The following is a 12,502-nucleotide window of genomic DNA, read 5'->3' as shown; positions in this document are numbered from 1 at the left end:
TTCCAAAATCCTCAATTTGAAAATCTCATCCTTTATCTAGTTGTCAAGAGAGCATCGGCTTACTAATAGCAAAATATACTTACATAGATAGTATGGCCTGGTGAGCCAGGGATACTGGAACCTGGTCTGGAATAAATACTTTCAGATGATGTTCTTGTAGGCTGTAAAACAAATGTTCACTTGTAAGTCATCTATCTGCAGGTACAACACTGAGAATTTAGATTGTTATTCAAAAGCGGAAAGATTCATTTGCCTTCAAATGAATTAAAGTTGAAGAATGTAAATGCACCCTCCAGCATTCCGGGGAATTTCACAAGCTCGTGATGCAGGCAACGTTTCTGTTTTGGGGGGTTGTGTGTGGGAAGAGGGAATTTCCTAAGGCACACTGTGAAAAAGAAAGATTCACAACAAGAATGAACAAAAGGGAACATCTCAGAGAGGCAGTGTAAAAGCACTCCAAGATGTTCTTGTCAATGTCCTATTGGAAAAAATTATTTGACAAATGGCCAACCCTTCTCAGTTCCACTGGTGGTGGTGGGGGCGGGGGTGGGGGTGGGGGAGAAGGAGCAAGATTCCAATCCCGCACAGCAGCTTACCCATTTGCTACCACTCACTGTATCAGGGCCTCAGTCCCTGGAACTACATTAACGTGAATGAATGCAGAACTGGGCCCAACACCTGTCTGTAAGGGGACAGAAAACTCTCTCCTCTGGAATAGTTCACAATCCACATAACACAGTTTAGGTGCAACAGTTGCAGGTAAAATTCAGGCTGAAATTCTACTCTACAATGACTCTGACATTTAGTGCCACTGCCTTGCAACTGGAATCTACTGCAGTACAAAGTGAGTGCAATTATAAACTCAATGGAAGCTTTTGGCACATCATCAATATCCAATATATTACTTCCACATAGGGCACTGTGGATAAATAAATTCATCCGCGAGTTCAAATTTCCATGAAACAGAAACCCACTTAATCAAAAATCTCTCATCTCTTTTTTGAAGAAAACTAACAATGCTTTGCAATGTATGATAACTCCCCCTACATCTACCAAGTAGTACGCACATTGATAAAAGTGTTAGTGTAAATTGTCCTGATCTAGAAATTAACGTACAAAGAGCCTGATCCAAAGCTCTCTGAAAATAAAGGCAATACTCCCACTAATTTTAGTGTGTTCTCAGTCAGGCCCAAGATTTCTCTCTGAAGATTCAAAGCCCACATTCACCTCTTCTGGAGAAAATCAGAAGTCTACAAAAATAATATTCTCAAACCAGAGGTTAAGTAATGGAGCTACTTAAACTGTGTAGAGCCACTTGTCGCCCAGTGGGTGACTCTGGTTGAGTGTAGTGGGGTATTGTACTCCAGGGCCCCTGAAAAATGAAACTGTTGGCAAACTTGCTCCTGTCACTTGTTGGCCTGCGACACATATCCAAAGAAACAATGACTGTCCACTGGAGAGAAAAACAACATGGGACAGTCTGACTCACAGATCTTATTTAGGAATCTCTGCCAAAAACACAACTAGGCCACTGGGGCTCTCTTAGCTCTCAGCAGATATTTCCTGAAAAGTCTTCAGCAGAGTAGCAGCCATGCTCCCAGGGTCCTTTTAGCTTTTACGTTACTATGAGCAAGCTAATGGGGCATCATTAAAAGCAGGCGGAATTCTTTCCCACCTGATTTGACATGTGTTTTAGAAATCCCATCAAAGAAACATACATTTGGGGCACTAGGGGAATTCAAGGACTTGGAAAAGGTACCAAGAAAATTAAAGATTTAGCTCAAATGCAGGAGACTACAATGGAGAACAGATGAGGACACTGTGGGATACCTCTCTTTTGCTCTCTTTCCCTAGCAGAGCTGAGCATATTTTCTTAACTGGATGTTGGACCCTCTCAGTAGCTACAAAATCCCATAGTGCAGAAAGAGAGCACTGAAATGTCTACGATACTCGCTTCCTTCTGCTCCTCCCATAACACAACCATGAGGAAAATAATGTAAATTAGCAAAAACAAACAAACAAAAACCCATCAAGAATTAACTGGGGGAAAAAAAGTCAGGCTGTTAATGAGAAATGTTCATTCCCTTTAACTCTGACATTTCATATGGCTGCTTTGAGTAGAGTCATATGGTCATATGTAGCAAGTTGTTTCAGTTACCATGGTGATTGTTTTTATTACAAAGCATAAGGAACAAGATTAAATAGCTGAGGTGCGATTCAGGGCATCTTCCCTCATTACTCACCACCTGCTTTTAGCCAAAGATTTGTCTATTTTTTCTAATAAATACAAACACATTGTGAGATTTCAGAGGAACTACAGTCTTCTCTGTGCCATCCTCAATCCCCATACACTCTTTGGAAGGCAACAGACAGAGATGTTTGTACATCTTGGGAAAAGGGCGTTTTATAGTTACTTTAGGGGCTCAGAAGTTGCCAAGAAACAATCACTTGGCCCAAGTGTTATTTTCTTGCAGTATTTCTCAGACTCACCTCCCTCCTTGGCCCCTAAAAATATGTTCTGAGATCTCCTCTCCTATTTAGCAACTTGTTTGACTGTGTTTTTTTAAAACACTGAAGATATGTCTATACTTGGGAGTCGATCGGCACCACTGCAATCGAAGAAGTGAGTGTCGATTAAGCGGGTCTGCTGAAGATATACTAAAATCGATGGGAGAGCACTCTCCCATCATTTTGTACACTCCACGTCTTTGGGAAGTGTAAGGGAAGTCAACAGGAGATGCTCTCCTACTGACACAGCAGTAAATGAATCTAACAATAGCGACAAAAAGTCCTGTAGCACCTTATAGACTAACAGATGTATTGGAGCATAAGCTTTTGTGGGCAAAGACCCACTTTGTCAGATGCATTCTATAAGGTGCTACAGGACTCTTTGTCGCTTGTGCAGATCCAGACTAACATGGCTACCCCTCTGAATCTAAAAGTTGACTTCATTTGCGTAAATTGCATTGTTTTAGGTTGGGACTGCAGTCCCTAAGTTTAGTTAGTGCAGTCTGCTTTCCAAGTTTAGGCCCCAGTCCTGCAAATACATACACTCCCTTTTTCTGGTCTCGCATCCCATCTGATTTTGCATGCTTATTAGCTTCCCATCAATTTGGCTGTTAGAAAAATGGCTGTTTGCCAGATCTGCCATACCCTTACACCCATGCTTCTGTTCCCAGTCTCCAACTGCACAAGTTTAATGCTCAATCTACTGCAAAGCTCTGCGAAGATCTCTCTCATTAGTAATTATTATTATTTGTATTGTGCTAGCACCTTGGGACCTCATTCACAAACAAGGACCCTATTGTACGAGGTGCTGTCCAAATACACAACACAAAGGCAACCCCTGCTCTGATGAACTTAAAGTATTTATAGAAACCCAACAATCAGCATTGAAAGGGTTTTCTTCAGTTGTTCCCATCCAATGTCTTGCTTAATTTTATAACTCTCTTCTTAAGAGGCAAATCTTTTCCCATTGTTTTTCATACCCCATACATCCTTACTTAGCCACACTGGCCTTTCTTGCCCTTTTTTTTCCTGTTTAGAGTTACGCAGGATGAATTTCAACTGCAGTGTCTCCAGACTCCAACTGTTTCCTAAACATTTCCTATGTGACTACACATTTCCCACACCCTCTGGACTTTTAAGGCTTCGCTACTTTTACAGCTGCTCCACAGTCAAATACATGCATGCTGCTTTCTTATCAGACCTATGCTAAAGATAATGGCAATGCTACAGTCCCTGTTTTTTTCCAAACTGTAGTTACTTGGCTACTCATTTCCTAAGAGGTAGCTTCTGACTATCCATCTATGAATAATATTGCCACCCTTCTTCAGGTGTGCTCTTTAATGTATCATACTATGCATACATATCCTCAGGCTTGTCGACTCTGCTTTACAAATTTCAAGAGTTTTTGGATCCACTTTTACACAACTTACATCTCAGGGCTTGTCTATGCAGGGACACTCTTGAAATTGAATCCAAATTAACGTTCAAAGTAGATTAGTTAAACCATATTTAACAGTGGTACAGATGCTCTTTTGCAGAGGAATGCTGTTAGGAAAGTAGCCTTAATTTAGCTTAGTTTAATTTACTTAAGTGAGTTAAAACACTTTAATTTCTCAGGTATCCCTGTGTAGACAATCTCAGAGATATTATCTAAAATAACTAACCGTCCTCCCTGGCCTACACCCACTTTTGTGACTTTACATATCTCTAAATGTCAAAACAATTTGGGCCAAATTCTGTACTGATATCAACTGAGATGTAAGCTGGATGAGAATGGTTTAGAACACACAAAATTAGTAAAACAGCAACTCTCACTCACGGCCCTTGGGTGAGCAATACGAGAACTTCTTGCATGCCGGAAGAAGGAGGTTACCTACCCCTACGGTAACTGACGTTCTTCGAGATGAGCATCCCTGTGGGTGCTCCACATTAGGTCGGTGCACTGCCGCCGAGCCCAGTGATGGAGATTTTGACAGCTGTACGCCTGGCCCAGGCAAACACTGGCCGAGAACACCACGCGCTCACTAACTGCCTACACTTCACATGCGCAAGTCCCCCCCCCAGTTCTCTCTCTACCCCAGAGTCCACTGCCAGACAAGCATAACCCCAAAGTAGAGGGGAGAAAGGGAGAGTAATGAAGCACCATGGGGACACACATCTCGAAGAACATCAGTTACTGTAGAAGTAGGTAACCTCCTTTTCCTCTCTGAGAGATGTCCACATGGGTACTCCACATGAGGTGACTACAAAGCAATGTCAGGAAGGCAGGCTTTGTAATCAGGAAGGAAGGCAGTGGATAAGACAGATTTTGAGAATCTGAGGTTTGACAGAGGGCCCTTTAAGAGTATTTAGCAAATGTGGTCCAAGGACCACGTAGCAGCCGAGCACGTCTGCTAGTGGGACCTTCCTGAGGCAGGCAATAGAAGTGGAAATTGCCCTGGTGGAATGGGTTGTTATTCTGTCTGGAGGAGCCACTCGTGCTTGCTCATAGCTGAGCTCGATACAGGCTGCGATCCAATGCGACAGTCTCTGAAGATAGCGTACTGCCCTTATTGCGGTTCGCTTTGGAGACAAAGAGTCTAGGAGAGGATCAGAAGGGCTTGGTGCATTGTAAATAGAGAGATAGAGCTCTATGGAGATCAAGAGTATGCATCTTGGTTTCTAAGTCATTCACATGGGGCTTCAGAAAAAAGGTAGGTAAATGAATGGTCTTTGGGAGGAATCTGAGATGGGTGCGCAATGTGACCTTGCCCTTGAAGAAAATGGTATAGAGAAGGCCGGCCATGAGGGCTGCGATTTCTCCCACTCTTCTAGCTGAGGTAATGGACACAAGGAATGCTGTTTTCGTGGACAAGCGCAGCAAGGAGCATGAAGCCATGGGTTTGAAGGGAGCCATTGTAAGCGCGTTAAGTACCAGATGGCGGTCCCATGGTGGCATAGGTGGGGCTACATCTGGATAAAGTGCTTGGAATCCCTTCAAAAAGCAGCGTGAGGGTGGATGCACGAAGACTGAAGTGTCGTTGATACTGACATGGAAGGTGGTGATAGCAGCAAGATGGACCCTGATGGAAGCTGGCTTAGACCAGTCTGTCTGAGGTAGAGGAGGTAGTTGAGGATAGTTGGTATTGGTGCTGTGGATGGTGAAAGGTGCTTTTGAGTGCACCATACTGCAAACCTCCTCCATTTGTGTGCAGCGTAGGTAGTTAGTAGCACGTGGCGCTCTCGGCCAGCATATGCATGGTTCAGGGGTACAGTTGTCAAAATACGTCACTGGGCTCAGCAGCAATACACCAACCTAATGTGGAGCACCCAGGGGAACATCTCTCAAAGAAGAATGGGCATATAACATAAGAAAAAGAGAACTAACTCTTTTCACACTTCCTGTTAGTTGGTGAACCTTCTACAATCTTGGTCTGACTTCTCAGCATGTACGTTACTCTTGTTCTGCACACCCATTGATGGTCAGATGGGTGCAGGTTAAGCTACATTGACCTGTTTTCTGAGCAACCCTGGCATATTACTAATACCACATTTGTGCCTGCCGAGTTTGACTAGGATGCTCCTAGGAGTAGCCTCCCCAATCACAGCAGTGTTAAGCAATGAACCATTTAGTACTTCCATTAAACACCTCTCCCTGCAATTTTCATAGTGTGTTTTCTTTACTCTCCCTTTAAGAGGATAAAAGCCATCTACATCTCTACTTCTCCTCTCTCTCTCCCCCCCCCCTCCCTCCAAAACTCCAAGCATTTGTGACCTCTTTGTTGGATACAGGAAATCTAAGAATGCATTTTAAGAACGGAGAGAAATGCATGAGTATCATCATTGAAGCTAAATGATGGAATCAAATCTTAACGGAAGCATCTGTATCGCTTCTTTGTACTTTCCTCCTCTTCAGCAATCTCATATTTTTATTTATTTTTTCCTCTTCTTATGCATTTGTATTAAATGGAAAAAGTCTTTCCTGCTATTTTTATGACAATTCTGTTAGGCCATTGTGCATTTCAATTCTGGATTATGGTATCTCTCACACACATATGCCCCAATTTGTTCTTTAATTAATATTTATTCATATAACAGGCTGGCTCGCCTTGATTTACCTCTATTTTTATGTCATCATGCACTGCACATCATTTAAACTGTTACATTATTTAAAAGGAAAAAAATTAAAAAGAAAACACTAGAGCCATCCACATCACCCAAATGCCGTAATGTGATGGCTGTGCCTTTCTATGCTACAGATGTTCAGAGTCATGCTCTATGGAAAGATATGGGGGCAAGCAAGCAGATCAGAAGCGATCCCATGAACATCTGGTTGACTGGATGCACTACTATGTTATAAAAGACACTGCCAGTGTTGTTTACAGTACCTGCCTTAGTTTTTTGATTGAGTTCATTATGCAAGGCGGTGGTAACAGCTGTAGAAGAAGGGATAATTTTTCATTCTACATATAGTCACTTAACAATAACATTGTTAATACAGTTAAAACAGACGCTCCTTAGCTAGAGTCTAGTTTAAGTGTGGTAAAGATTTATATAAAACACCACTTTATAATTTAGCTTTTTCTGAAATCACTTCCACTTGATAAATAGGATTTTGTTATAAAAATAACTTATAGTCCTCATAGAACAACACAGATAACTTTGATCCTTTGTCTCTGACTGTAAAGTTTTCCAGGGGAGATAAGTTACATAAGGTATGGATCCACAGCCTAGTGAAGTCACTGGGGGGAAAAAATCACATTGACTTCAATGGGCTTTGGATCAGGCTCCTACTGCATCATAATTATTATAAATGGTGGTGTATGTGACCCACCAAGAAATCAAATCCTAAAGCATTCTTCATGCATGCCTGTTATTTTGCCAATTAATTGTGGCTTCTAGTTTCTCTTTCCAGGAACATTCATATGGAGAGACTAATTATTTCCTCTTCTAACAATCTACAATGCACGATCATCAGGAAAGTAAAGACCAGATTTATTCACAAGTTTGGTTTAGTTTTAAAAAAATAACATGCACACACGCATGTGTTCACAGATAGGAGCAACTTCATTCCATCCTAAGTGTAGTGACGCAAATAAGCTATCAAGACAAGTCACTGCATACTAGTAACAGCCAAACCAACTATGCCACAAAACCATGCAAATGAAGGTTTCCTCCAACAGCGGTGTTAAATTGGCACCATGAAAATCCTTGCTTCCAGAATCTCATTGACTTCACCAACGTCAGGATTCACTGTTCTTAGATTCTATCATCAAGAGTTTATCTTCTTACAGATTGTTAACAGACACAATTTTCTTAAGAGACTGTAAATGTGGTTTTTAAAGACTATTTAAAGACTCCATGTGTGTAATTTATGCTGAACTATAATGCTTGACTCCTTTTAGAAAAACTTTAAAAACAACAAATAGTCTGCTAGCACTTTATAAAGATTAACAAAACATGTACATGGTATCACAAGCTTTTGTGGGCACAGCCAGCTTCTTCAGATGAGAAGAAGTGGGCTGTGCCCACGAAAGCTCATGATACCATATACATGTTGTGCTAGTCTATAAAGTGCTACCAAACTATTTGTTGTTTTTAAAGTTTATATCCTGTACAGACTGACTTGGCTACCCCTCTGATCCTTTTAGACAGACAGCTACTGGTGTGATTGTTAATGGCCAAAGTCTGCACTCCACTCCTGAAGCCAAACAAGGCAATGGTGGATAGAAAGATTTTATCTTTATGTCATGGAAATTTGACTTTTTGAGGAAGAATTAGAGAATTTTTTTGTATCTGGCACATGGAGGGAAGCAATGAACCACATTCTGCTTGAATCACACCCTGGGAAATCAGTGTGTAAAATCAGGCTAGATTTTGAGTTTGATTATGTGGATGCCAGCAAAATGAGAGGGCAGCATTTGACCCTAAATCACCTACATCTTTACAATGCAGACTAGACATCTTAGCAAGCAGACTAGACTGTCGGGTTGCTCTCTTAATGGACAGGCAGGACAGACCATACTGAGGAATTGTTTAAAGCCTGCAATTCTTAGAAGGAATCAGGAACAGAGCATCACAGAGGAAACTGGATATGGGCTTGAGTCCACTCTTACTAAAGACAATGGGACTCTTTCCATTAACTTTAATGGGTTTAGTCCTCGAACAGTGTTTCTCAACCAGTGGTACAAGTACCCTTGGGGTACTTGAGAGAAGTCTGGGGGGGGATACGTCAACACAACTGAAATTTGGAGAAAACTGAATTTTTGTTTTAAGTTTTACAGCGTTTTTATATTTTTGTACGTTTTATACCCAAAAATGTCATCACTCGCCTGGCTACGATTAACTTGTTTAAACAAATGTGTTGCAATGGTAGAAAAAAATGTGTGTGTCTGAAAACTGCAGGTACTAGGTGTACTTATATATATTTTAAAGAGGTACTACAAAAGGTAGAGAAATACTGCCCTAGAAGAACTATGCTGCAGGAAAGTATCAAACCCCTTTGCACCTGCTGGACTCAGAGAAGTCTGGAGGAAGAAGAGCAGCCTAGCATGAAGGGATAAACTCCATAACTCCAACCTGGATAAGCCACAGGTCAAGTCACTGCCTACAGGGAGGCAAGAACTAATGGGCAGCACATCAGCCTTCCCTTGACCAGAACCCATTCAAAAAATAGAAACTTTACAAAACAGATATTAGTCAGTTTAGCTCTGTTAAAATACCCAGTTGGAACTAGTCAACACTTATCTAGAATTCGATGTTTGAATGACATTTTTTCATGAAAAAAAAACAAAAACATTGTGAAAAATGTCTCCATTGTTCCGAACCAGATGTATAAAAATCACAATAGTTTTCATATGAGCGGCTCGTTAAGTAGTGTTTTCATTTGTAACTTTCTATTTCAGAACAACCACTTTCTGTAACCCATTGAATAATCACACCAAAGTGATAAAGAGCAGCAGGTTATTTTTGTGTGCTTAAAAAAAAAATGGAACCATAACATTGAACAAACAAATTAAGCAGAAGTATGAAAGAGCAAACAAGATGCATTTTGTAATGGAAAAGATAAAGTTAGTGCTTCAATGGGTGAGAGAAGGCATAGAAAGCGGTGAGAGATAAGCAGCAGCAGCAGACACTAATGCAAAATAAGGAAGTCTCAATAGAGTAGGCTATTAACCACAGTATGAAAACACCACAGCAAACCTCTGTGGAGCGTGGTCTGCGCAGAATCAGACTCTTTGGATAAAAGAAATCAGATGAGGAATGCTGCCATGAAATATAAAAGAAAACAAAAGAATGAAAAAAAGAAATATTTCTCCTGGATACAGAATAGCACAACAAGAGTTCAAGGTCTTTTGCAACAACGATACTAATACCTATTTTCGCTAAGTTGGACAGTAAATTGGGTGCCGTGTAACATTGATGTCCCATATGGTTAGCTGCGAACCACCAAACAGCCAGACAACTGTAAAATAAATTCCTGGCACGGATGAAGAGTTGCATTATTTCCTATTTGTTTTGGCTTGATAATTCTCCAAACAAAAATCTAATAGGGAAAAAGTTCTGAAGCAATCCTTGTTCTTATGAACTCCACCTAAGAGTCAGCCAGTGAGAGCACAGATTAACTGGTATTCTAGTGCACTCTCTGATATAAAACAGAGGTTGCTGCGGACTTCTGAAGCTGTTTCAACAACACATTTGTTTGGTTTTAAAAGGAAAGGAAATCCAGCAGAGCAAAGAGCCCCCAGAAAATCTATATCTGCCCAATACTATGGGATCACAAGTACTCTCAATCTGCCATTTTGAGGCAGTGCTATTGCACTGTACACATCTCTATTAATTTAACTGATATCAATTAAGACCATGTGAGTGAAAAGTGCTTGCTGGTTTGGGTGCATAACAAAAAAGGAAAGATATTTGAAAGGAAGAACTGCCGTTTCATCGGGGCTGGAACTAAGTCAGAAGATGTGTCAGCTTGGAGCATATTTCCAATGTCAGTGATAGAGTTAGGAGTGCTTTGATACAATTAGAAGTCCCATGGGTCTCTGTCAAGGGAACATATTGTATACCTGCAGCCACACACCAATAAATACAAGCAGTCTGACTCCCTACCACTGCCAAAACAGACTGTTTTACATCAATACAGCGGAATGAACAATGAGCCCTAAATTAGCCTAAAAGCCTGACAACCTACTGCAGCTTCCACTCAACAGCTCAACCTACTGCTCCTTAATCAGGGAAAGGCCTGACTCTCTTGGAGCACTCTTCACAAAAGGGCATGTGTTCACCTTCTAATTTCAGATGAGAAGGCATTAAGATACTAGAACTAGAGTCTAGTGGGTATCACAGAATCAGCTAATGGGTATCGGCTGATGCTGTGATATGCCTGTCATGGACAGCAGGACTTGTACAAATGACACAGTTCAGAGTGGGGAAAGCCCCTGGCCTGAGAGAACATCTACCATGCTTAGTGATTTCCAAGATTTCCCAAGCTGAATCAGCCCCTCTCTTCCTAGGGAGAGGAAAACGGTGATGATATTTTCCTGCACATTTTGAGAGAAAAAATGTCAAAACCTTGGTTGAAAAATTTGACCACCTCAGCTATTTAATAATCACATTCTCCATAACTGTAAAGTCATTTCTATAGAAACTTGGTATGAATCTGAAAAGATCAGTTCAGACAGTCACCCATACGCTACAATAGGAGCCTCATTCTCCTCTCTAATATCAGTGTTTTTCTACCAAGGCTATGTCTACACTGGGAAAGTTTGGCGACAAAAGTGTGTTGACATGCAAAAATGAAAACTGGTCAAATAGTTCTTTCTGCCTCCCACTGTCAACATTCGTGGCCATATTGTTAGCTCCCTTGCTGACAGAGAAAAACAATGTGGGAAACCAACCCATAGCACAGGGTTATGAGAACAAGAGTTGAGCCCTCTGCTTCTTGGGATTCTCTTGTAGCTCTATGAGCTCTGAGGTAAAGAAGGTAAAAGCAGCACAGCAGTCTCTCCAGACCTACCCCTTACACCAACAGTCTGCCTGCCACCATGTTTGTAGCAGGGCAGAACAAGAGCATTCCAATTATTTGTTCTTTGTTTGTTCCCTAAAAGGAACAGCTAACTCAACCATCAGATACTTCCCAAAGCTTTGAAATGGGAGGGAGCACATGCCTGAAGGACAGCAGAGATCACAAAACACTGAGCAAAGCCATTGAGGCAGGCATTGTGGGATACTGGTGGAAACCCGTTCTCTCTACAAAACGAACAGCAGAGTCCAAACTGTCTCTTTGTTGACAATAAAACGAGAGGGGGAAACAAAAGTTTCTTGCAAGGCTGAAAGCTTTTTGGTCACCAAAACTGGGTGTTTCCCCCAACAAAAGTTGCATTGTACAGCTCTCACTGTTTTGTTGCCAAAAGACCAGTGTAGACAAGGCCTGATTAATATTTGTACCTGATGCAGAGTCTTCAGAACAGAATCGTCTCCCAATAACAACAACAACCTCAAGGTCTTGCAGATAGCTGCAGCGGCACAGGAGCCAAGCAAACAGAGCTGTAAACAGGGGAGTTTGAGTGGGCGTTTGTAAAGGGAGTTTGGATATTGGAACTTGTTTGGAGTTTGTTTTTGCTGTGGAGAGGGTGTTTTGGTTTGTTTTTGTGTTCAGCGGACTAATAGGATTTTGGTGAGAAAGTAGATAAAACACAGAGGCAGTAGTGGCCATGGCCCAAGTAGTAGAGAACACAAGGAGGATGACTGGATGTGGTAGCTGCGGTATGTACATGATTCTGGAGGGGGTACCTGAAAGGAGTTTTGTTTGCATGAAGTGCCGCTTGATAGAGCTGATGGAAGAAAAGATCGAGGACTGGAGATGCAGGTGGAAACTCTGGTTGAGTTTAGAAGGGGGTTTGAGCAGATGATGGGGCAAAGGCATGACGTGGCTGAAGGGGAAAGCTTAGATATGCAGATGGAAGAAAGATCAAGGGCCTCAGAGGGGGGACTGCTGGGTGAAGAAAATGGA

At 41.6% G+C, this 12,502-nt stretch overlaps 1 protein-coding gene across 15 annotated transcripts in view; it reads right to left on the bottom strand.

Moving 5' to 3' along the window:
• Positions 1–12,502, bottom strand: part of ABLIM1 (actin binding LIM protein 1) — a 322,972-nt gene that overhangs the window by 52,633 nt on the left and 257,837 nt on the right. For 13 of the 15 annotated variants that reach the window (XR_012905702.1, XR_012905695.1, XR_012905697.1 and 10 more), the window contains exons 9-10: positions 6,876–6,923; positions 84–161 (exon numbers count right to left, since the gene is read on the bottom strand). Coding sequence is in view for 2 of the 15 variants with exons in the window: in XM_075935416.1 (XP_075791531.1) it covers positions 84–161; positions 6,876–6,923 (126 nt within the window). In the remaining 13 variants the exon portion in view is untranslated. Of the gene's footprint in view, positions 1–83; positions 162–6,875; positions 6,924–9,690; positions 9,754–12,502 lie in introns of all 15 variants that reach the window. The other 2 variants (XM_075935419.1, XR_012905703.1) reach the window with 2 other exon arrangements.

Source organism: Pelodiscus sinensis, chromosome 8 (genome assembly GCF_049634645.1).
Source record: "Pelodiscus sinensis isolate JC-2024 chromosome 8, ASM4963464v1, whole genome shotgun sequence".
Classification (NCBI taxonomy): Eukaryota; Metazoa; Chordata; order Testudines; family Trionychidae; genus Pelodiscus; species Pelodiscus sinensis.
Note: the sequence above shows the minus strand (reverse complement) of the source record. Positions and strands in the feature narration are given on the sequence as shown.